The sequence below is a fragment of the Astatotilapia calliptera genome, chromosome 17 (assembly GCF_964374335.1).
Source record: "Astatotilapia calliptera chromosome 17, fAstCal68.1, whole genome shotgun sequence".
NCBI classification, from domain to species: Eukaryota; Metazoa; Chordata; class Actinopteri; order Cichliformes; family Cichlidae; genus Astatotilapia; species Astatotilapia calliptera.
This window is the reverse complement of record NC_137438.1, coordinates 4601557-4625995: the sequence shown is the minus strand read 5'-3', so window position 1 is coordinate 4625995 and position 24439 is coordinate 4601557. Positions and strand designations below refer to the sequence as shown.

General features: G+C 42.0%; 1 protein-coding gene and 1 long non-coding RNA gene across 3 annotated transcripts; one reads left to right on the top strand and one right to left on the bottom strand.

The window, feature by feature from the left end:
- Positions 1-17178, bottom strand: LOC113009818 (plexin-C1-like). 2 transcript variants are annotated; one of them, XM_080291448.1, is made up of 16 exons: positions 16124-17178; positions 13930-14052; positions 11639-11773; positions 11464-11564; positions 11282-11387; positions 11038-11203; positions 10672-10774; positions 10421-10496; positions 9925-9966; positions 9671-9804; positions 2456-2635; positions 1449-1596; positions 1111-1281; positions 867-1034; positions 417-516; positions 1-244 (listed from the first exon to the last, which is right to left on the bottom strand). In XM_080291448.1, exons 1-16 carry the CDS (start codon positions 17126-17128, stop codon positions 186-188), a joined length of 2817 nt encoding a protein of 938 aa, XP_080147574.1. In that variant the 5' UTR covers positions 17129-17178; the 3' UTR covers positions 1-185. The 2 variants fall into 2 exon arrangements, with proteins under 2 accessions (XP_080147574.1, XP_026004176.2); XM_026148391.2 differs by having other exon boundaries at positions 1449-1557; positions 16124-17177.
- Positions 17179-21381: 4203 nt separating this feature from the next.
- Positions 21382-23112, top strand: LOC145421399 (uncharacterized). Its single transcript, XR_013902747.1, has 2 exons — positions 21382-21627; positions 22397-23112. It is a non-coding gene; the product is annotated as an uncharacterized LOC145421399 (long non-coding RNA).
- Positions 23113-24439: the final 1327 nt, after the last annotated feature.

The following is a 24439-nucleotide window of genomic DNA, read 5'->3' as shown; positions in this document are numbered from 1 at the left end:
TACAACAGATAAAATATTTTTTTATTTGTGTCCTGATAATATGACTTCAGCTAAAACACATTTGCAATATGATTAACATCGTAAAGACAGAAAGAAAAAATAAAACAAAGCAAACTCTGCAGGAAGCTTTATAATGCCTATCTTGAGACAAACTTCTTCCTAAGAATACTCAGGCCAGTCAGTGGTCAGAGCTTATTCATCTCAATGGTGAGTCTCTTCTGCCAGAAATAGATGATCACCAACACTGAAAGACAAACAGTAACTCACTTAAACTGAAACACCATCCATAAAGTGGAGAAGAAAGATTTTCTATTATTTCTGCTGAAATCAAAGTGGAAAGTGGTGTAAAACCATCATTTTGCCTAAGATTGTCTAATAATCCGTAAATGTAGAAAAGAAACAATTCTCTCACTTACCTGCAATAACACAGGGTATCAGCATGAAACGTAATATCTGCAGGGCTTCGTGTAACTGGGAATCAAGCCCAAGACTTACTGTCCTGTCACCATAATTTATCTACAAAATAAAGAGAAACATTTTACAGAGAGAGTTCTCACCAGAGCAACAGGCCAAAAATTGTTATTGTATGCATAAATATCATTTTGAAGTTTGAAAGGCAACTGTTTGTTACCAATACAGATGAAAAAGTCTGTTTGCCCTCAGTTTCAGGTTTCTCCTCTAGAAAACATCAAACTGAGAACTTTGATGTTGTCATCTCCACAAAGAAAGGATGTTTTCTAAAGAACACCTCACCTCACCTCACCATACATTTCAATTCAATTTTATTTATATAGCGTCAACAAGTTCGGTTTGTTTTTTTCCGGTGATACTTATCTAGCTGGGGGTAGCATGAAAGAAAGATTTACCAGCAACTCCTCAAATTCAGGGTTGGTTAGTCTTTTAATCTCACAGATGAAAGAGTCAGAGTTGTTACTGGTTTCTTTGGCTTTCATGATGCACTGGTATTCCGTATTGTCTTGAACGCCCCACACTGATAACTCATCTATCATCATCTCCAGCTTGTCTGTCTTTTTCTAAATGAAGAAAAACAAAGGCTAGCTGTCACATGTTTGTATATGTATGAAAATTAAAAAAAAAAAAAAAACTAACCTGAATGGTGATGCGCACATCTTCCCCTGTCCTTATAACTGTGAAGCTGGTAAACTCAGGGTCTGGATAGTAGGGGAGTTTAATGGAGCAGGCCAAGGTTTCATTGGCTACTTTGACAAACATAGTGCTGCTAGAAATGCTCCCAGCTGCAGGTGAATTGTAGGTGAGATACTGCAATGAAATTAAATAAACAGAAAAGACAGCATGACATGACTAAAGCAGGACATAAGATTATGACATGCGTGTGTCAGATGTCCACATCCGAAATGTTCAGAGCTCATGTATAAAAACATCTTGATGTCATTTCAAAGGCACATTGTTTGTGTCTACAGACCAACCTCAGAGCTGATGTTTCTGGGAAGTCTGACATCCTGCATTGCGTGGCTGTGGAAGACCCCTTCAACAAAGTTAAGGTGAGACCCCATGAGTGTGATCTTCCTCTTCCCACTGCAGGACAGGAAGCGGGCTTTAGTCAGAGCAGAGGGACTGCAAGGAAAAAAATCATCTGATCCCACACTCCTTTCAAACAGTTAGCATAACCCACATTTTTGTCAATTCTCAACAGTGTGAATTATTCAAACTGTGTTTTAAACATGATTTGATAGAGTAGTGAGAGATGTCCAAAAACATTTCCTCCAGATTTAACAGTTTTCATTTAATAAAGATCTTTTTATGTTTAGATGTTACTGTTGTTTTCAGCTTGATTAAAAGCTCACTAATAGGAGTTATTGCTATCTGGGACTGATCCAACATGAAAGCATAAGCAAGGTCTGGATGAGAATGAAGGCACGATCATTCACATACGTGCACAGGTAGGGGAAGGAGTTGTAGGAGGTAAAGAAGATGCCAGTTTTATACTAGTAAAAATATTTCACTGGAAAATTAAGAGCTCTCCACACGTAGGCTGCAGTCTGAACACTGAATCATTATTTTAGCATAGATAATATGCCTGTAAACTAAAGTGTGTGATGGACTCAGAAGCTAAAAAGTACCCCACGTATTCATTCTGCAGACAGCAGAGCAAAAAAAAAAGAAAAAAGGCTGGTGACTGAGGCTGCAGAGCTCAGAGGTGTGGACTCCAACAGGAAGTAGTCGGGTGACAGATACTGCTTTCTCAACCATGAGGTTCAGTAAAAGCGGCAGAGGTCAAACCAATGCAAAAGCTTCCTTCCTCTTATGATAAATATCTCTGTTCTCTCACAGCAGGATGTAGCAGCACGTGATACTGCACACAAAAGACACACACACATGTACTGTTTCTTTGGTCAAAACACTTTCTGAGACATTAGCAGATAAACGTTCTGTATCTTCTGTGTTTTTTAGGTTTCAGCAAAACTGAACATACCTGATCCAGCTGCTGCTTGGAGTAATATTGGTGCATGATGGTAATGAGCTGTAGGTGATTTTAGCTTTGCCATGGCAACGACCATCTGGGAGGAGAAGACATACGTTGACCACGCCTTTGATATTTGAACTGGGAATGTGGAACGTCAGACTGAAACCAGTGTTGTCCCAAATGGAAGATCTGACCAGAGCACAAAGAGAGAAACAGAGTCACTAACATCATCACAACATGCAGAAAACCCCAAGAAAGACTAAAGCTGAGCAGCAAGGTCTTCCTTAAAATTATCAAATTGTGTGTTTTTATGAGTTTAACACGTCTTTGATTTCATTTGGATTACAAAGTAAACAGTAAACCAGATTTAACCCTTTCACACACAGTGGCCACTACAGTGGACAGCTAGTCAAAGGCTGGTTTTTTTTGTATTTGTTTCAGTGTTTATGGTATACTTGCACATAAACACAACAGACAGTGCATATTATTTATTTGTTTGTCAAATTCATGAATCAAAATGTATGTTGTCCACCTAAGTGGACATGTAAAGAACTCTTTGAAAAGTACATGTTTAGAAAAATGAAGTTCAAAAGTCTTTTTTTCCATGTCTAATGATGAATAAAAATACTTAAGAAAAAAATCCTAATTGTGGTTGTCATAATTCATGCAAAAACGGGTCAATGATTGATTTTGTAATCGTATCACCAGACCTGAGGCCATATGTTTTGGACACTCGGGTAAAGAGAGGGGCTGAGCTGTCAACTGATCACCACCTGGTGGTGAGTTGGATCAGGTTGTGAGGGAGGACGCTGGACAGACCTGGTCAGAATCAGAATCAGAATCAGAATCAGAATGGGGTTTATTGCCAAATGTTGAGCAGGTTTACAACATTAGGAAATTGCTGCGGTGCTTCAGTGCAAACATAGTGTCATAAATAGCACTTAAATAGACATGAGAAAATAAAAGTAGGAATAAGAATTAAAAGTGCTATGTAGAAAGATATGTGCATGAGATATACATGAGATATATACATGAGAATAAGAATTAAGAGTGCTAAGTAGATAGATATATACATGAGTGCAGGTGGTGATCAGTGACAAACATGGAATGATGCAGTGACACAGCGTAGGGTCATGTGTTAGTGGCAGGAACAGTCATACGGTTATTGTTCATGAGTCCAACAGCAGAGGGGAAGAAACTGTTCTTATGGCGTGAGGTTCTGGTGCGAATGGACCGGAGCCTCCTGCCTGAGGGGAGCAGGTCAAACAGACTGTGTCCAGGGTGAGAAGGGTCAGCTGAGATCCGAGCTGCACGCCGCAATGTCCTGGAGGTGTACAGGTCCTGCAGAGATGGGAGTCTGCAGCCAATCACCTTCTCAGCAGAGCGCACAACACGCTGCAGTCTCTGTTTGTCCCTGATAGTGGCTCCAGCGTACCACACGGTGATGGAGGAGGTGAGGATGGACTCGATGATTGCAGTGTAGAACTGCATCATCGTCCGTGTTGGCAGGTTGAATTTCTTCAGCTGCCTCAGGAAGTACATCCTCTGCTGGGCTTTCTTGATGACGGAGGTGATGGTGGGCTCCCACTTCAGGTCCTGGGTGATGGTGGTACCCAGGAAGCGGAATGAGTCCACAGAGGTGATGGGGGTGTCAGTCAGGATGATGGGGGGGAGTGGGGCTGTGTGCTTCCTGAAGTCCACAATAATCTCCACTGTCTTCTGGGCATTCAGCACCAGGTTGTTGTGGCTGCACCAAGACACCAGACGTTCAACCTCCCTCCTGTAGGCAGACTCATCCCCGTCCGAGATGAGCCCAATAACGGTGGTGTCATCTGCAAACTTGATTAGCTTGACAGACTGGTGGGTGGAGGTGCAGCAGTTGGTGTACAGGGAGAAGAGCAGAGGAGAAAGAACACAGCCCTGAGGGGAGCCGGTGCTGATGGTCCGGGAGTCCGAGACATTCTTTCCCAGCCTCACATGCTGCTTCCTGTCCGTCAGGAAGTCAGTGATCCACCGACAGATGGGATCAGGCACATTCATCTGGGAAAGCTTGCCTCGGAGATGGTCTGGAAGGATGGTGTTGAAGGCAGAGCTGAAGTCCACAAACAGGATCCTGGCGTAGGTTCCTGGGGAGTCCAGATGCTGCAGGATGAAGTGTAGGGCCATGTTGATGGCGTCGTCCACAGACCTGTTGGCTCTATATGCAAACTGCAGGGGGTCCAGGAGGGGGGCCGTGAGGGTCTTGAGATGGGAGAGAACTAGGCGCTCAAATGACTTCATGACCACAGATGTCAGAGCCACGGGTCTGTAGTCATTTAGTCCAGTGATCCTAGGTTTCTTGGGGACAGGGATTATGGTAGAGGACTTGAAGCAGGCAGGCACATGACATGCCTGCAGTGAGGAGTTGAAAAGTTGAGGAGTTGGTGCACCCAAACGTACAGTGAGGGTGTGCTGGGACCGTCTAGCAGAGGCCCTGGTCCGCAAGATCTTCAACACACACCTCCAGCAGAGCTTCAACAGCATTCCGCGGGAGACTGGAGACATTGAGTCCGAATGGACCATGTTCAGCACCTCCATTGCCGAAGACACTGCATGGAGCTGCGGCCGCAAGGTAGTTGGTGCCTGTCGTGGTGGTAACCCCCGAACCAAATGGTGGACACCTGAGGTGAGGGGAGCCACCAAGCTGAAGAAGGAGTCCTACCGGGCTTGGTTAGCCTGTGGGATTCCGGAGGCAGCTGATAGGTACCGACAGGCCAAGCGGAATGCGGCGCAGGCGGTGGCGGAAGCAAAAATTCGGGTGTGGGAGGAGCGGTGTTCTACCTGCACTGTGTATAGTGGAGTGCTGCTGACTGCGACTGAGAAAATCGTCAGGTGGTGGTGGAAGGAATACTTTGAGGACCTCCTCATGTCATGGTCCTGAGTCTGCCGACTCAGTGTTTTGTGTTTCTTTATGCTTTTGTTTATTCTGAGTATGTATTCTGTTATAATTTGCCATTTGTTAAGGTTATGTTCTGTGCCTGCCTGCTCCCACTTCTCTGTGTTCCCTCCGTCTGTCCATGGTGTCACACTGTCTTTCTTGTGAATCTGTCTGTTTAGTTCAGTGTCTTGTCTGGTTCTGTGTCTGTGAGTTTCCTGTTTTATTCTGAAGGTCTCTGTCTCATGCGAGTGTGTTCAGTTTACATTTCCCCTGTCCTGTCAGCTTTGATTTCTCCCAGGTGTGTTCCCCTCCTGTTGCTCATCCCTTGATTGCTGCTATGTGTATTTAAACCCTGTGTGTTCTCCGGCCTGTTGCTGGTTTGTCTGTGTTCCACGGTGTCCTGTTCCTCGTCTGCGATGCTCTGCCGCTCACCCCGTTCTGGTATCATCTCAGGTTTGTTATTTAGCTTTCCCAATTTAGGTTTCTTTAGTTTTGTCATCCCTCATTGCCTGTTTTGCCACTATACCACCGTGTAAATAAACATCACTAGCATTATCATCGACTGCCTGCATTTTGGGTCCTTTTTCCCTCAACACCACACTGCTCGCCTCGGCAGCCGTGACAGTACGAACCGGCCAAACATGGACCCAGCGGCATTCGCACCTTCCAAGGAGCTTAGGGAGGAATTAATTGATTCAGTCTCAAGATGGACTAATCTGTGGCTAGAGCATGAGGGGGAGGAATTTCGTCATGCTCTGGAGGCCCGACTACAGCGGCTAGTTTCCAATCACCCCTGGCTGCTGGATTCCCTTCACCCACTCCTACAGGACTTCATCCTCAAAACACTTCACCTTCATCCCCCAAATGTGACAGCTGGCCTGCCCGGCTTACCACAAGATTCTCTCCCCAGTCCACCAGATAGTGATGGGTCGTTCGCGAACGAAATGGCTCTTAGAGCCGGCTCTTTGACGTGAACGACGCGAGCCGGCTCCTTATCGCGACCGTCGCATTTTTTATTTTTTTTTCCCCCCCTCTTTCTCTCACCCTCTCTCTCGCACTTTTTTCCGCTTCACTCTGCACGCGAGTCTTGTGCTTTATGCTGGGCAGAGGGGGGAGGGGTGGTAGTTACACTCAATAGTGCAGGAACAGAGCGGGAGGGAGAGACCGAGAAAGAGAGCCAGGGACAACAACATCACATTAGAAAGGTATAGTAATCATCCACAACTATTTTCAGTTGCAGATGATAAAGGATTCAGAAAGTTTATTCATGCGGGCCCATATGACAGAGAATATGCATGTTCTTTTTGTTTTCATATTATAATTTATATTTAATTGTGTCGTAGTTTGCAGTGTTTTGTGTTGTTTCACTTTAAATTTGTAAAAGGAAAAAGCGGAAAATTGAAATAGTTAAAAGTTGAAATGTGAATAGTTGATTTTTGTATTATATGATTTATTTATTACTACTTTTTTTTTTTTTTTTTTTTGTGGAGTGAATAAATAAAAGTATATTTACGGTGGCCCCTAGAGACAAAGCACGTAAAAACTCCAAAACACGTACGAACTCTGAAGCACATACAAACCCTGAAGCACGTAAAAACTCCAAAACACGTACGAACTCTGAAGCACGTACAAACTCCAAAACACATACGAACTCTGAAGCACGTACAAACTCCAAAACACATACGAACTCTGAAGCACGTACAAACTCCAAAACACGTATGAACTCTGAAGCACATACAAACCCTGAAGCACGTACAAACTCCAAAACACGTACCAACTCTGAAGCACATACAAACCCTGAAGCACGTACAAACTCCAAAACACGTACCAACTCTGAAGCACATACAAACCCTGAAGCACGTAAAAACTCCAAAACACGTACGAACTCTGAAGCACATACAAACCCTGAAGCACGTACAAACTCCAAAACACGTACAAACTCCAAAACACGTAAAAACTCAGAAGCACATAAAAACTCAAAACACGTACAAAAGACAACAGAAGTGCTCCTGGATGTTGGGCGCAGTGTTGAGCTTTTGTTACCTAGTGGCTACACAAGCCAGCAAGTACCAATGACCAGATTTGGTGTGTGGTAATAACAGGTAAATGACCTTTTTTTTTTTTTTTTTTTAAATTATTTGAACATATATGAGTGCCTGTGTATAAATACACAAACAATACACACATGCTTTCAATTGTGTAATTTAAGTGATCTAGTAGCTCTGCTTTGGAAGTTCAGTTCATGCTAGAAATGTGTTTTATATTTATATATAAACATATATAAATAAAACCACTTTTTTTACGTTAGTAATTCCTTTTGTGCACAATTTTATATTATTGTTAATAATAAATTAATTAAAGCAACAAAACAACCTGAAGAGCCGGTTCGGAGCCGAAAGAGCCGGCTCTTTTTAGTGAGCTGAACCGAAAGAGCCGGATCTCTAAAAAGAGCCGGAAATCCCATCACTAGTCGCCCCTTCTCCCAGGCGGAAGTGACGTCCACACTGCCGTCAGTTACCGGCAGATTCAGTGAGTCAAGAACAGTGTTTTTGTTTTTTTCTGCTCCATCTGAGCCTGCATTCACGAACACTGTCAGTTATTCCTGAGTCTAGAAATTCAATGCCAGTTAACTCAGGTTTATTCAAATTTGAAAAGATTAATTTAGAAACAGTTAATACTTTGTCAAACACTTCAAAGTCTGTTAACACCCGCTCTGAGGATTTAAAGGACTACTTTCATTTTGCTTCTTCCGAGTCCAGTGTTATGCTAACCAGGACTTTTAGTCCGAAATCTGAAAATGAGAAGGACTATCTACTGACTGCTCAGTCAGAGCGTGGAACTCTTCCCACAAAGACTGGTTCTTCAATGTCTGCAGCTCAGTTAGCCGCCCGGCCAGAAGCTCAGTCTCCAACTCCACCACCGTTGTCATCCCAACCATTATTTCAGTCGCCCTCAGTTCAGCCTCATGTTCAGCAGCCACTAGCCCTCCTGTACAACAATTCAAGTCAATTCAACCTGAAGTGAATTGTTTTTCATCCATCCATTCTAAGCAGAGAGACAAACCCATTAAAACTTATCATTCCTCAAAAGCTGTCCAGTTCTGAGACTATGATGCACTCCAGGGCCTCCCCAGAAGCTGGGGTTCAGCCCCAGCAGACTCTGGACCCCTGGAGGTTAAGAAGCCAGCTGAGGACTGCACCCGGCTGTCGCTGCCTGAGCAGAGTCAATGCTCTGCGCAGCTGCAGTCTGCTATGTGTTTGCCAGAGGCCACCGTGCCTGCTGGTTCAGCCCTGCGTGTGCCAGGGGCCCCTGTGCCCACTGGTTTTGGGACTGTTTTTGCTGAGTGGCCCGAGGAGCCCGTCCAGCAACCTGCCTCGTCAGCTGGGGGGCCCGAGGAGCCCGTCCAGCCACCAGCTGCTCTACCATCAGCTTCACCCACGCTGTCGCCTGGTCCAGCGGCAGCCTCTTGCGCCTCGCCTGGTCCAGCGGCTTCAGCTACATAGATCACTTAAATTACACAAGCACTCATATATATTCAAATAATTTAAAAAAAAACATGTTCATTTACCTGTTACTACCACACACCAAATCCGGTCGTTCTTAATTGCTGGCTTGTGTAGCCTCTAGCTAACAAAAGCTCAACACTGCGCCTAGCATCCTGGAGCACTTCTGTTGTCTTTTGTTTTGGAGTTTGTACGTGCTTTGTCTCTAGGGGCCACCGTAAATATACTTTTATTTATTCACTCCACATAAAATGTAATAAATAAATCATTTAATACAGAAACCAACTATTCACATTTCAACTTTTAACTACTTAAATTTTCAGCTTTTTCCTTTTAAACAAATTTAAAATGAAACAACAAAAAACACTGCAAACCACAACACCATTAAATATAAATTAAAATATGAAAACAAAAAGAAGATGCACATTCTCTGTCATATGGGCCTGCATGAATAAACTTTCTGAATCCTTTAACATCCACAACTATGATTACTATACCTTTCTAATGTGACGTTGTTGTCCCTGGCTCTCTTTCTCTCTTTCCCTCCTGCTCTGTTCCTGCGCTACTGCGAGTGTAACTACCACCCCTCCCCCCTCATCCCAGCGGAAAGCACAAGGTTCGCATGCGGAGTGAAGTGGAAAAAAAGTGCGAGAGAGAGAGATGGTGTGAGAGAGGGTGAGAGAAGGGAAAAACAAAAAAACACGGCTTGCAATAAGGAGCCGGCTCGCGTCGTTCACGTCAAAGAGCCGGCTCTAAGAGCCATTTCGTTCGCGACTGACACATCACTAATGTAAAGTGACTCACTCTTTTGGAGTACAGTCAGTATCGGCCTGCATCCTCACTGCAGTCACATTATCGAGGTTACGACCTGACAGCACTGCGTGGTTTCTACCGTAGAAAGACACCACACTGGGAGTGATGGAGGAGATCTCTGGGATCTGACAGTAAGACAAAAAATGATCAGCTTTAATCCACGGCCATCAGCTGATGTTGGAAGCTTTGAACACGAATAAGGTGTCAGAGGAACAATGAGTTTGAGGACTGAGGTTCAGACTCACAGAGAAGTTCTTCCCAGACTGCACATTTTGGCAAACGCTGTCCTGCAGGAGGAAGCAGAGGGAATCAATATGGCAGGTTTACTGTCATTGTCTAAAGAAACTATGTAGGACTGATGAGAATGGAAGTTCTGTCTTATTTACAAGGAAAGAATTTAATCACGATTTTTGTCAAGCAACTGAATTGGTATTTGTGAGTTGTCATAATCACTTAACATATTATTGCATATAATATTGCTGCTTTTGAGAAGCAATAGATATTTGAACATTAGACCAACCCACCCTTAATAATGATTGAAAAATCTCAAAAGTAATATAAACTTAAAGTGGAAGACTTAATTATATGATAAGATAGACTTTCTTATTCCCAAAAGTAGATTTAAAAAAGATACATCAAAATAGCCTAAACATGTAGAATGGTATCAGCGAAATAAAATTAAAACAAATATGTTAATGAGGAAAAACCTGAACTAGGTAAACTAAAGGCATGAATTATTACATTGATCTCTGTTTGATCGGCCCAGGAACATCTGTTTGTGTTCCATCCACAACCAGCTTTGATGCACTGCTGACACCTGAAGAGAAACAATCACATATTAGTGTTGAAATCATCAAGAAAACGATAATGTCCAAAAATACAACATAAAACAAAGAGACTCCTCAGTAGTAATACATTTTACTTGGTGATGACACATAATGTTGTGTTATTAGTGATCCATCTTCATAATCTTTATAATTGATTGGACTTACAAGACTGAACTTGGTGGTCCACTGATGTCAGAGCAGTTAGTCAACCTCAGCTGTTCTGACAGTTGTGTTGAACCAAGTCTAAATTTCACTGTGACATGCAGACCTGTTAAATAAAATAAAAAAATAAAAAAAACACGATCAGTGTCATAGCCTTCAATTGCTAATTTTTAGACATATATGTTTAATGAGTTGCAACAGTTTGTAATAACGAACAACTCAGATTTGTCAACTAGTAAAGAATATTTCATCTGTCAGAGTCAGCTCTGTAATGTTTCTATTTTGCTTTTTGGGAAGTGTTGCAGATCAGTAAGCAGGTCTGACTGCAAAGTATTTCATTCGTTGGATTATTTATGAAAACTCACTGACCATCAGCAGGAAGTGTACGATCAGACAGGATGCAGGTGCATTGTGGGAACTGTGGAGGAGGGTTATTCAAAGCACAAATCGAGCTGGACCTTGCAGTGAACTGACAGGTAAAGTTGGACGACACTTCCTGGCCCACAGTCAAGTGTGTGTGGATTTTTAGTAAAATCTGAAAATGAAGAACATGTGTGAGAAATACCTGAAAGCCACAAATGATCACAGTCCCGAGTGTGTTTGTAAGCTGTACCTGTCCGTTTGTGTCCTTTTCAACTTTGTGGGAAATCATTTTGTGCTGGGACTCATCAGGAATGGACAGCCAGTCTGAATCTGTGCAGTCATCTTCAAATGTGCAGCTAGGAGAAGAAGGAGAAATGATCACCAAGTTCAGAATAGTTTGGAGACATCAGCTGCAGATGTTGTTTCTCTCACCTGCTTTTAGAGCCACACCAACCACAGTATGGATCCTGTGCAGACCAACACTCCTGCACATTTGTGTACGTGCTGCACTTTGACACAGGAACTCGCCTTATCTAGAACAACAAACACTTTAAAATGCAGCACAGGTACATGTGACATTAAGATAATCAGTAAATAATTTAAGTACCTGGTTTCTAAATGGCACATACACATGTTTATGACCCACTGGATCCAGATGTAATTTGGGAAACACTTTGCGATCATCACTTGTCCTGTAGAGCACCGTGGGACAGGCAGCGTGATAGTTCCTGTCCACAGACAGCTGACAACAAGAATTTGTGAAAATAAGAATTCACGTTTTTATGTTTAATGAACATTTCAATTGCTTATTTTTCTCTGACCACTATCTTCCAAATGAAAGGCTGTTTATTTTAAGTTTTCCCTCGTTCATAAGAAGTTCTCATGTGTTTGTGCTGCTTGGATTCAGTGTCATGCTGATATCTGCTGTATATGTTGTGAAACAGTCGGTATTTCTTATCTGTAAAACAAACTTTCCGACTTAATCACAAACTGTGATCAAAGAGTCGATATTAGGGCTGGGTATCGTCACTGATTTCTAGAATCGATTCAATTCCGATTCACAAGGTCCCGAATCGATTCGATCCACGATTCGATTTAATTCGATTCGATTCGATTTAAATCTGGGAAATTTTGACAGTCAGAGATATAATTCAGATCAGGACATTTACATATTTTTGTATCTATAAAAAGGAAGCTGACACTCTCAAGACTTTATCCAAGGTGTGAGCATCACAGCAGATGCCTTTGTGTCAAAGTAGCTGAAGATAAAACACAGAAAAACATGTAGGTGATTTTCCTGGCCTGGGATTTTATAAAAATATTCTGCAGTACATCAAAAACGAAAGAAAACCATTAATTAATCAACATTACCTCTGACGTTACAGCGGTTTTATTAGAGACATGGCTAAGCATTTTGCATTTTGAATAATTTTAAAAAGTTTCAATTTGTTCAGTATTGAACAGCAGAAATGAGGTTTTCTTTTCGGAAGAATGTAAAAGGGGAAAAAAACAGCGGCCGACAGCGCTGTAAGCAACAGTAGACTTGTGTAACAAGCAAGCGAATAATGAAGAAAGCGAAACTGTTCGAGAGAGAGGGGGAGGGAGAGAGGGAGAGAGAGAGAGCTGCGCATGCAATGGAAGCAAAACAGTAAAAGAGTGAATTCATGACAATGTTTATGTGAAGCGTTTGGATCTTCTTTTGCTGCTGATTCGGTCAATATTGTTTGGAGAGAGATCAAACTAACAGCTTTAGAATCAGCGCATAAAGGGCGTGAACACAAAGCGCGGACCCGGATCAGCGAGCTGTCGGCTTTCAGCCCCGACTGTGAGAAAGGCGACATCTAACTGATTCTGATCCGCGGGTCGCGCTGTGTGTTTAAGTCTATGTGCAGAATCCCTGTACCTGCTCTCATTTACTGTTTGGTGGTTCTTGAAATTTTGTGAGATGTCACCAGAGATTCTGGCATTTCGGACAAAATAAATTTATATTAAAAAATCGATTCAGGATTTTAATGAATCGATTTTACGTTATCCAAGCCAGAATCGATTTTAATCGATGAATCGATTATAAAAACCCACCCCTAGTCGATATGACCGAAAAACTCAAACCATGACAACATCCCTCTCAGCTTGTTTCTCTATCTCTTGCTCTCGTCATCCATCCATCCATTCGCTTCCGCTTATCCTTTTCAGGGTCGCGGGGGGCGCTGGAGCCTATCCCAGCTGTCATAGGGCGAGAGGCCGGGTACACCCTGGACAGGTCGCAGGGCCAACACACAGGGACAGACAACCATTCGCACTCACTTTCATTCGCACATTCACACCTAGTGACAATTTGGATTATGCAATTAACCTGTCCCCACAAGCTGCATGTCTTTGGACGGTGGGAGGAAGCCGGAGTACCCGGAGGGAACCCACGCAAACATGGGGAGAACATGCAACCTCGCTCTCGTCATATTCAATAAAATACTTGTTGAAGCTTTTTGAGCTTTCAGGGTCACAGCTCTCATCTCTCCACTCCACAAACAAAACCTTGCAGTGTGTGAGCAGATGAACTCACAGTGAGACTAAGAGCACACAAAGAAGCTACAGGGACCACAAGTGACTGCAGTTTGCAGCAGACTTCAACAATGAAATAAAATGAGACTAGTTCAAATAAGCAAGCTAAAAAATCATGAATAATTTGCCTCTTAAAAAGTTTTGGTTTTTATTTATCTTGGGTCAACGGTTGTTCGTGATTTTATGAATAGATGCTAATTCAACAAATATATTTTGGTGACAGAACTATCTTTCATGTTTGTTTCATGTGAGGAAGCCAGTGCATTTCAGGATGATGAAATGGCATCTTAAAATCAGGCTGGTAAACTAAGTACTTTAGATGTTTCATTTCATACACACCTTAATGAGCTGGCCGTCTCCTGTCCCAGTGAAGAAAACCATCCAGCCTCTCTGCCTCACTGCCAGCACAGAGGTCATGTAGCTGTGCCTGAAGAGGACTGCCTTAGGTTTTAGGATCTTTGGCTGAGAAACAAACACACTGATCATCAAATCTGATATTGTAGATATGTTAAGATTAGAACTCAAGATGGTTAAAATAGAAATAAGTTGTATTCCCTCCAAACCTAATGAAGTGCTTTAAATCTATGAACCCAAACAGCATATTCATTAATTGTGTTTACACCTTGAGAAATCACATACTCAGCTTGAAAATCATTCAAATATGATTTAATGGTGAATAAACTGAATCAACTATGATGCAATTTTCTCATATATAATTAAAGAATGTGCTATTTCAAGGGTTCACAGCATTTCATGAAGTATGGGAGTAACTATTATACAGATAATGAATCTTTATGAAGTCACATGAGAGCAATGACCACAACTGACATCTGTCACCACAGCAGCACCTCTGCTAGTGACTAATTAACTGACCTCTCACTAGGAGCATGATAGTGTGGGGACAGTGGCACTGAGAATTTAGAGACCCATTGATATGAGGAACCGTGGTAATGTAGGGATGGAAAGTGTCTTTTTGTTTGCATTTTTAAAAATTATTTCCAAGTAATCACTGTTATGGTTAGAACGGCGTGGTGGAGTGACTGAACTATAATTCCAAAAAGGTAACGGCTCTTTCATACCGCCTTCACCCTTTACAAATGATAAACAGTAGTTTAGTCCATTTTGTAGTGGGATGTGCCTCCACATCACAGAAACAAAGCAACATCTGGGTATCAAAGAAAAAAAAAGTAGAAGTCAAAGCAAACTGATCAGCAGCCGTTACGATGGCAAAATATTGTAACACAAGGGGAACTCCTACAGAAGCAAATAGAAGTTTTTCCAAGTAATGATTTGTACTCTCAGCAGTTTCAGCTGAAGGTTTAGCATCACTGAGACCAAGCAGCATTTTGCTTCAGGATGGTGAAGTGCTATTTTTAAAATATTATTTCATTGTATATTTCTAATATTACATTTTTTTACATTTCAAAGTTTGTCATAAATCAGAAAACTTTATTGTAGGACAGAAAACTAACCTCCAGTGCAATGGTTGATTTTAATTTCTTTTTGTTAAAAATATAAAATAAAAAGATTTGAAACTGATGTTGATCAAATAGTGATGAAGTCAAACATCATTCAGTGAAACTCAGTTTGTTTGTCACATGCACCAGCAGACATACCAGCAGCTTAAATAATTCAGACTCCTTTTTCTTGTGTCTTCAGTAAAACTTTTGAATTTCTTTGATTTTGTGTAGAAATTAACAGAGATATTGTTTTTTAAACCGCTTTTTGCCTCATATTTTCTATCTATCTTATTTTTTTTATTATGGTAATTATTGGCTTCTCCTTTTTATATTCATAAAAAGACAAATATGAATTCATTTACTATATGTATTTTTACATTATATAAACCTATTATACATATATATATGTATAATAGGTTTATATATATATATATATATATATATATATATATATATATATATATATATATATATATATATATATATATATATATATATTTCTTTTTTTTTTTTTACGGGAAAGTTTGAGCCTAACATTAACTGTTTATGTGAAGTAGCAGACTGAGTCTGAATCGATTGATGTTTCTAGTTTTGTGACCACACTGTGTGATAAAGTAATCTGCCTCTCTGTGAACATTTTAGCGATCGTGGCTCAAGAGTTGGGAGTTCGCCTTGTAATCGGAAGGTTGCCGGTTCGAGCCCCAGCTTGGACAGTCTCGGTCGTTGTGTCCTTGGGCAAGACACTTCACCTGTTGCCTACTGGTGGTGGTCAGAGGGCCTGGTGGCGCCAGTGTCCGGCAGCCTCGCCTCTGTCAGTGCGCCCCAGGGTGGCTGTGGCTACAATGTAGCTTACCATCACCAGTGTGTGAATGTGTGCGTGAATGGGTGGATGACTGGATATGTAAAGCGCTTTGGGGTCCTTAGGGACTAGAAAAGCGCTATATAAATACAGGCCATTTACCATTTTTTACCATTTTGCTTTCATGATTGTCCACGTGAAAATGTGGAGGCACAGGTGGAAACTACATTCAGGAACCATTCAGAACATGTTTAGAAGTTATACAGCGACCCACCGTCACTTCTGATGGCACAGAGGTATAGAAGTCTGGATCTCTGTCGGTGTTCCTGCTGTAATCAGGGCTGATGTCAAACACCATCAGCTTGGTGTCGGTATCTCCTCCATCCACACTGAACACGCCGCTCCAAAGCACCGGCTGCTCCCCCGGGATGACCGAGGAGGCCACGAGTCTGCTGCTGTCACCGTCAGAGACACTGAGAGTCGCGCCCCGCAGAGACTTGAGTGTATCAGTTTTGCTTTTTTCGCCTTTGAGCCAAATGAGACGGACTCTGTTTGTTTGAGCTGAGAGCGCGTTGGAGAACAGATAGATGGTTGAATTAAGCTGAAACCCGTCAACAAACTCCACATCACCTTTACTTGTGATCCCAGGTGTGCCTGAAGCTCCATCAGTTAGAGAAAATATACCTCCACCTTGTTTGTTATCTGTATTATGAAGTATGATAGTCTTCTGATTGATACCACACTTGTTGTTTTCGGGCTTTTCTCTGTTTTGTCTGATCGCGGTCAGAATGTAAGTGTCAGTCTGAGTTTTCTTCTTCACATCCACCAGAAAGCTGACTGACCTGCTGCTGCTTTTCAGAGGTCCCACCTGGATGTGTTCTCTGTACAGAAGGTTGGAGATGTTCTTCAGGTCCAGAACCTCGCAGTAACTGCAGTTATCGTCAGTCACACCGCAGCTGATCAGAGAGTCATTGCTTGTAAAAGGCAACAACACGTTGATGCTGAAAGTTGCGTTCCCCTCAGCTGTGTCAGAAACCCGGTGAAACTGCACATCATCCTGCTGGTTTCCGGTCTTTATTATTCCCCTCTGGGTCAGACTGTTGATCAGAGTCAGGTCGTGGCTCAGCTGGTACAGCCTCTCCTCTGTGGCGATGTAAACCGTGTTGCGGGTCACGGCTAATTGGCGGATATTTCCATCAAATGTAAAGCCTCCATTCTCCACCAGGCACAAACTCGGTTTTCCCAAAAGAACAGAAAGCAGAGCGAGCAGCAGGATCATCTTGTAGCAGCAGTGATACTTGTGTCTGGGACACCGTCATACACTGAAGGTCTGCACGGCACTCTGCTCTGAGACACAGTGCCTCTAGACTCATGCGTAAAAGCGCAGTGCGCCTCTGCTGAGAAGAGAAGTGTTGAAAGTGGAAGGAGGCCCGCCCAGCTAATAGAAAAATCAGATTCCAATTTTAGGATTTAACATTTAATATTTTCTCTCAGCTGTTTTCTCTACTTTCTGCCATGTTCTGAGAGTCTGTACAGTTTAGTGTTCATTAGAACCTCAACAAAATCAAAACAGTTACAGCACTCAGCTACTGAGAAAGCGTTTGTTGAACCTTCAGTAAGTTGTCACACACTGAAGGAAGACAATGTTCGTGCAGGTGCACACTGAGGTTTATTAATCTGAAACATACCAGAATACTAGTTCTGTGTTGCTGTTGACTTCCATTACCATGACTGGCCTGCGTTACTTTTGTAAGGGATTACTTTATCAGTCACTCATTTGTCTGAGCAGCCACTGCCACCTACTGGAGACACTGAAAATCGCCTTAGAGCCACATCAGGTGAGAGCAAATGAGCTTTTTCACTCTGTACTGTGATGTCAAAGGATACACACTGTATGGTTTTAATGAAGACAGAATATTTTCATTCGATGTGTTTTTAACATAATCTTTACATCAGTTGCATTGAACACAGGCTCACTGATCCATGCAATCACGAAGTCTGTGCTGGCTTTGAAAAGTCGCAGAACTTCCTACAAGTTCTAATGACAGAACCACTAAGGCGACATCTAGTGTCACCTCTGTGAAATTATTTTCTCAAGTTTCTGGCATCTTATATCATATTATTGATCACCGACCAATAATATGATAATATGACTTCTTCTACTCTGACAGAGACCACCAGACTGTTATTACCGACAAATGTCAGTAATAACAACCTTTTTATTTATTCCTATTTCTGATGCTAGTCTGAACAAAGTGATGGTAACAACACAACTGCGACACACCAACCAGGACCAGAGCCCCAGCCAGGAGGCAGAGCACACCCAGAACCCCAAGTCCCCAAGCCAGGGCAGCCAGGCTACCAGGCCAGTAACCTATGTCTGCCAGCACAGACCCATCCCCAGCCCTGCTCCATGCATTCACTAGAAAAACACCACCCAAAGAGCCACCAGATCGTCATCCAGGTTATGACCACAGCCCCTGGGTTGAGCCCCCCAAGAAACCCGTCCCTAGGGAATCCCCAGACACCCCAAGCCCATACCTAGCCCCAATATCAACCACAATAATAAAGTCAGGACAAAACCACGACCCCCCCCCCCCCCCCCCCCATCCCAGAAGCTTTATCAAGACTAATATGATCTAAAATGAATTTAAATGTTTTTAAGCATTTCTGAGACTAGAAGTTTTGGTCTAGGCTCACTGATAAATCTGCATCCCACTTTGCAATAGAAAGGCATATTGATTCACCTTTTTTGGAGAAGTAAATTTGTAAACTTCAAACCCCAAACAGTAAATTTGGGGTTTGAAGATTAAGGAATTGTACCACACTTGATGGTGTTTGTAATTCAACTGGATTAGGTTTACATTTCTTTTTTGTTATAGACTTGATAATAGACTTAGAATTAGAATTTACTATAGATAGAGGTTATAGACAGAGCTATAGAGCTTTATAAGATTTAGCAATTTAAACTTCAATTTAACAATTTGATATTGAAGAATGTTTCAGTGATTACTAATTCATGTAAGGCAAGACAAAGTGTGACAACCAACCAAGGTCTATCTCAGGCTGGACTGGGACAAAACAATTGGCCCTGGCATTTTTCATCCAAGTGGCCCAGGATGATAACGAGATGATGATGGATCGCTGGACAAGAAATGAACAAATGGGCTGCTGCAAATTTATGGCCACTGCCCAGAGGCCCAAATGTGCATTGGAAAATGGCTGATTACGAGTTCATGTGTGATCTTCCCAAATTATTACACTGGTGTAATATTTATCGGCTGGAACGCAGGAACCTCATCTTTTTCTTTGATGATAATACTGATCTACTTCTGGATTTTCATTTGGTACACATGTCACGTGAGACATATTTCAATGAATGGGTAGGAAATATCACTGGTATGGCCTTTTCAAGGATTTTAACTTAACTTTTTATTTGTGCTACTGTCTCCAGATTATACATCATAGCAAGTCTCACTACCATCTTAGTAAAATTTAGCTTTCATGCTTGCTGCTCTGCCTATGCCACCAAAATCTCTTACACCTGTCTATTCCCACTCCATCCTACCTACACTCTTCACCTCTCTTGTACACTATCCATTGCTTTGGATGGTTGACCCCATGTATTTAGTTAACTCATCTGCTTTCACTACATACCTCTATCTACCTCTCGCTGCAAATCACATAGTCATCTGTGAAAATCATAGTCCATGGAGACTTCGGCCTGACCTTGTCTAAAATCACTTCACACTTCAGTGCTCTCCTGCTGATAATAATGCAAATTTCAGTTCGGAAGAAAAGAGTTAATGTGATTTTTAAATTACGGTGATTATTTTATTAACACAAATCCTGTGAGGCGTAAAGCCTCCAAATTCATTTTAGCCACCATGGGTCACTGATTTATTTGGCCCGTTTATGAAGAAGAACCAAAGCATTTGAAAATGGAAACTACAAAGAGAAATAGTTTCAGTTCCTAAACAGCTTTGTAATAATTTTCTTAAACTCCATGAACTGAAGCAAAAATTGCATCTTTGTCCAAATACTTGGACACAGATGTCTCAGTATTACATGTGAGAAGAACATAATTACAACCTGTTACACTAAATATACAAAAGACAAAGGATACAACAGATAAAATATTTTTTTTATTTGTGTCCTGATAATATGACTTCAGCTAAAACACATTTGCAGTAAAAAATAAAATCTTAAACAGAGAAAGAAAAAAAATATAACAAAGCAAACTCTACAGGAAGCTTTGTGATGCATATTTTGAGACAAACAGTGAACTCCTTCCCAAGAACACTCCGGCTGGTCGGTGGTCAGAGCTTATTCATCTCAATGGTGAGCCTCTTCTGCCAGAAATACAGGGAGTGCAGAATTATTAGGCAAATGAGTATGTTGTCCACATCATCCTCTTCATGCATGTTGTCTTACTCCAAGCTGTATAGGTTCGAAAGCCTACTACCAATTAAGCATATTAGGTGATGTGCATCTCTGTAATGAGAAGGGGTGTGGTCTAATGACATCAACCCCCTATATCAGGTGTGCATAATTATTAGGCAACTTCCTTTCCTTTGGCAAAATGGGTCAAAAGAAGGACTTGACAGGCTCAGAAAAGTCAAAAATAGTGAGATATCTTGCAGAAGGATGCAGCAGTCTCAAAATTGCAAAGCTTCTGAAGTGTGATCATCGAACAATCAAGCGTTTCATTCAAAATAGTCAACAGGGTCGCAAGAAGCGTGTGGAAAAACCAAGGCGCAAAATAACTGCCCATGAACTGAGAAAAGTCAAGCGTGCAGCTGCCAAGATGCCACTTGCCACCAGTTTGGCCATATTTCAGAGCTGCAACATCACTGGAGTGCCCAAAAGCGAAAGGTGTGCAATACTCAGAGACATGGCCAAGGTAAGAAAGGCTGAAAGATGACCACCACTGAACAAGACACACAAGCTGAAACGTCAAGACTGGGCCAAGAAATATCTCAGGACTGGTTTTTCTAAGGTTTTATGGACTGATGAAATGAGAGTGAGTCTTGATGGGCCAGATGGATGGGCCCGTGGCTGGATTGGTAAAGGGCAGAGAGCTCCAGTCCGACTCAGACGCCAGCAAGGTGGAGGTGGAGTACTGGTTTGGGCTGGTATCATCAAAGATGAGCTTGTGGGGCCATTTCGGGTTGAGGATGGAGTCAAGCTCAACTCCCAGTCCTACTGCCAGTTTCTGGAAGACACCTTCTTCAAGCAGTGGTACAGGAAGAAGTCTGCATCCTTCAAGAAAAACATGATTTTCATGCAGGACAATGCTCCATCACACGCGTCCAAGTACTCCACAGCGTGGCTGGCAAGAAAGGGTATAAAAGAAGAAAAACTAATGACATGGATTTATATAGTGCTTTTCAGGGCACCCAAAGCGCTTTACAATACCACTATTCATTCACTCTCACATTCACACTAGGGCTGGGACAACGCGTCGACGTAATCGATTACGTCGACGCAAAAAATACGTCGACGTAAAAAAATCTGCGTCGATGCGTCGTCACTTTCAAAAAAAGACATGGCGGCAGCGAGTAGCGAAATCATGAGTGAGGCAGTTGCAGTCAACTTAAATCACTCCACCCGAACACGCAGTTCTACAGTATGGGGATATTTTAACAGAAAAGGAAGTGATTCAGTCGTCTGCCGGCTTTGTGAGGTGGAAATGGCCTATCATAAAAGCACGACGGCTATGCACCAGCACCTCAAACGACTGCATCCAGGAGCAGCTTCTGCAAAGGACAAACCACCGTAAGTTTTCAACTTTTTTACTAACGCTAGTTTTTACCCGTTAATTCATCCAGACCCCCCCGCCCCACGTAGACGTACACTCACTCATAGACACAGAGATAAACACCCAACCTCCGTAAATGCAAAACTAATTTAAGCTGCTTAGCAGTAACATACAGCAGCTGCTGTTTAGTTGTTGTTGTTTTGTTTGTGGCCCATGCTGGCAAAATGAGTCGGAATGCACGCAGGCTGATTATCAGAATCGGCGAAAGACAAAAATGTGAGACAGCGAATTGGCCGCAGGAGAAATGTTAACAAGGATAATGCACCACCTGCTAAACGTAGCCGTCGTGGACACTATTACAACATTGTTAAAGTGCTTGCAAAAGCAAAATGACAATGAACTCTTGATTTGTCAAATTTAATGTGTTTCATCCTATTTGAACGCTGTTTTTATACATAATGCTTCTCCAGCTTGATCTTATAGGTCAAAGTTATGCCATCTAATGACTAGAAAGCAGTGCACCAGTAAAGGTGCCATCAGCTATGGCTATTTAAACGTTATCTTTTCCAGCCATCATGATTACTGCATATCATATGTTCAACATTGGGGATTGTCATTAACCTCTTACTGTTATGCTATGAAAGCACATGGCATAACAGTATGTGTGTATCTATCTATCTATCTCAACCAGATCCTTATCAAATTATTTTGATATTATGCTTTCCATATAATTATTTAGTAATTATTCGAATTCATCTGTGTGCTGTGTGTGATTTATGATTTCAGGAATAAACAGAAAAGTCTGGAGGACTACTGTCAGAGAAGAAGTACACCATGCACCCCCCAGGAGGTGGCTGTACTTACTGAGAGCGTCTTAGCTATGATTTTAAAAGACAAGAGACCACTTGCTGTGGGTGAGGGATTCAAAGAAATGCTGACCACTTTCCAACCAGGTTACACTCTGCTGTCTAAGCGTCATTTTACAAGCATGATGGAGAGAAAGTATGAAACTTCAGTGGAGAAACTAAGCAATGAACTAAAAAAAGCCACATCCAAAATCTCCCTTACCACTGATGCTTGGACAAGTCTGGTCACAGAGTCCTACTTAGGGGTAACTTGTCATTTCATTATTTGTTCAAAGACGCCATTGCTGCTGTTTGTATATTATTAATTTTTTGCTATGATTTCCTTTGTTATATTTGTTTTGCAAAACATTTAATTTTTTGTTAAAAACAGAAGATTGCAGCACAATGTTATTGTGGATTTTATTTTGTGAATGAACAGCACTTTTTGGCAGAAAGCAAAGTGAATGTTACATTTTGTTTGTTTAAAGACACCATTGTTGCTATTTATTTGAAATGTTTTGTTAACTTTTCCTTAATTTTATATATGTTTGCACATTTCATTTCTTGTTAAATGCTATCTCTATTGTATTGATTGTACGACCTCTACAACTTTATTTTGCAATTGTTTTTTTATTAAAAGGTCTTCAAATGAATAAATTTGTGTTTTTCATTTATATACATAAATTAGTAAATGTGAAATTGCTATACAAGTCAAATAATGGGGGAAAAAATCATTAATCGAATCGAATCGAAATCGAATCGGTTTGAAAAATGACTCGTTAGATTAATCGATGCATCGAAAAATTAATCGCTAGATTCATCGATTAGGAAAATAATCGTTTTGCCCAGCCCTAATTCACACACTGGTGGAGGCACACAGCCAGCCTTGACATATAATTGTTCTTTCAATTTTTGATAAATATTAATTGAGATGTAACGTGGCCCAGATGTACAGTAGGTGACTGTTACGAGTTCAATTACTGAGGTTGAGCACAAAACAATAATGGTCCAGAAGAGCTTCGGTCAAACAATGATTTTAATGAACACAAGCGTGGGGAGATGAACACTGCCCACAGACAGCATCGATCTCCGCCCGATAATACACAAGCAGTTGTTTTATAACATCGGGGTATTGTTTATGCGTCATGCGTCAAACAGATACAATTCATGCATAAGTTTCAAAAACAACAAATGTTCTGTTGACAACTTTTGACACATTTAAAAGGACATCTTCTCTTGACCACAAGAGGTCACCATACATTGCGCTGTGTCACTCCTCAGCCAACTCAGCTGCTTCCATGTCCATCAATGGCATCATGGGCCCGGGTCACCGATCCCAGGTCCACTGCCATCGCTCTGACCCTCTCTACCCGTGGCTCAGGGAGTTGGGAATCACATCTGTAACCGGAAGGTCGCCGGTTCGATCCCTGGGCTCTCTGTCCTGGTCGTTGTGTCCTTGGGCAAGACACTTTACCCTACTGGTGTTGGCCAGAGGGGCAGATGGCGCGATATGGCAGCCTCGCTTCTGTCAGTCTGCCCCAGGGCACCTGTGGCTACAACTGTAGCTGCCTCCACCAGTGTGTGAATGTGAGAGTGAATGAATAGTGGTATTGTAAAGCGCTTTGGGCAGGGATAGCTCAGTAGGTAGAGTGGTGGCCCCATGATCGGAAGGTCGGGGGTTCGACTCCACTGAACGGCTACCCTGAGGTACCCCTGAGCAAGGTACCGTCCCTACACACTGCTCCCCGGGCGCTGCACTGGTGGCTGCCCACTGCTTCACTGGGTGAATGGGTTAAATGCAGAGGAACTATTTCCCTATGGGGACTAACACGCACACTTTACTTTACACTTTACACTTTGGGTGCCCTGAAAAGCGCTATATAGAATCCAATCCATTATTATTATTACCCGTCCTCAGTGTTGGGACTAACGCGTTATTAAGTAACGCGTTACAGTAACTACGTTATTATTGTGGTAACGAGCA

Coding starts and splice junctions, on each gene's coding strand:
- LOC113009818 (XM_080291448.1), bottom strand. CDS start 17,128: ATGATCCTGCTGCTCGCTCTGCTTTCTGTTCTTTTGGGAAAACCGAGT. Junction 14,053..16,123: donor CTGTGCCATCAGAAGTGACG/GTGGGTCGCTGT, acceptor TTTGTTTCTCAG/CCAAAGATCCTAAAACCTAA. Junction 1,035..1,110: donor ATGTGCGCATCACCATTCAG/GTTAGTTTTTTT, acceptor TTCTTCATTTAG/AAAAAGACAGACAAGCTGGA.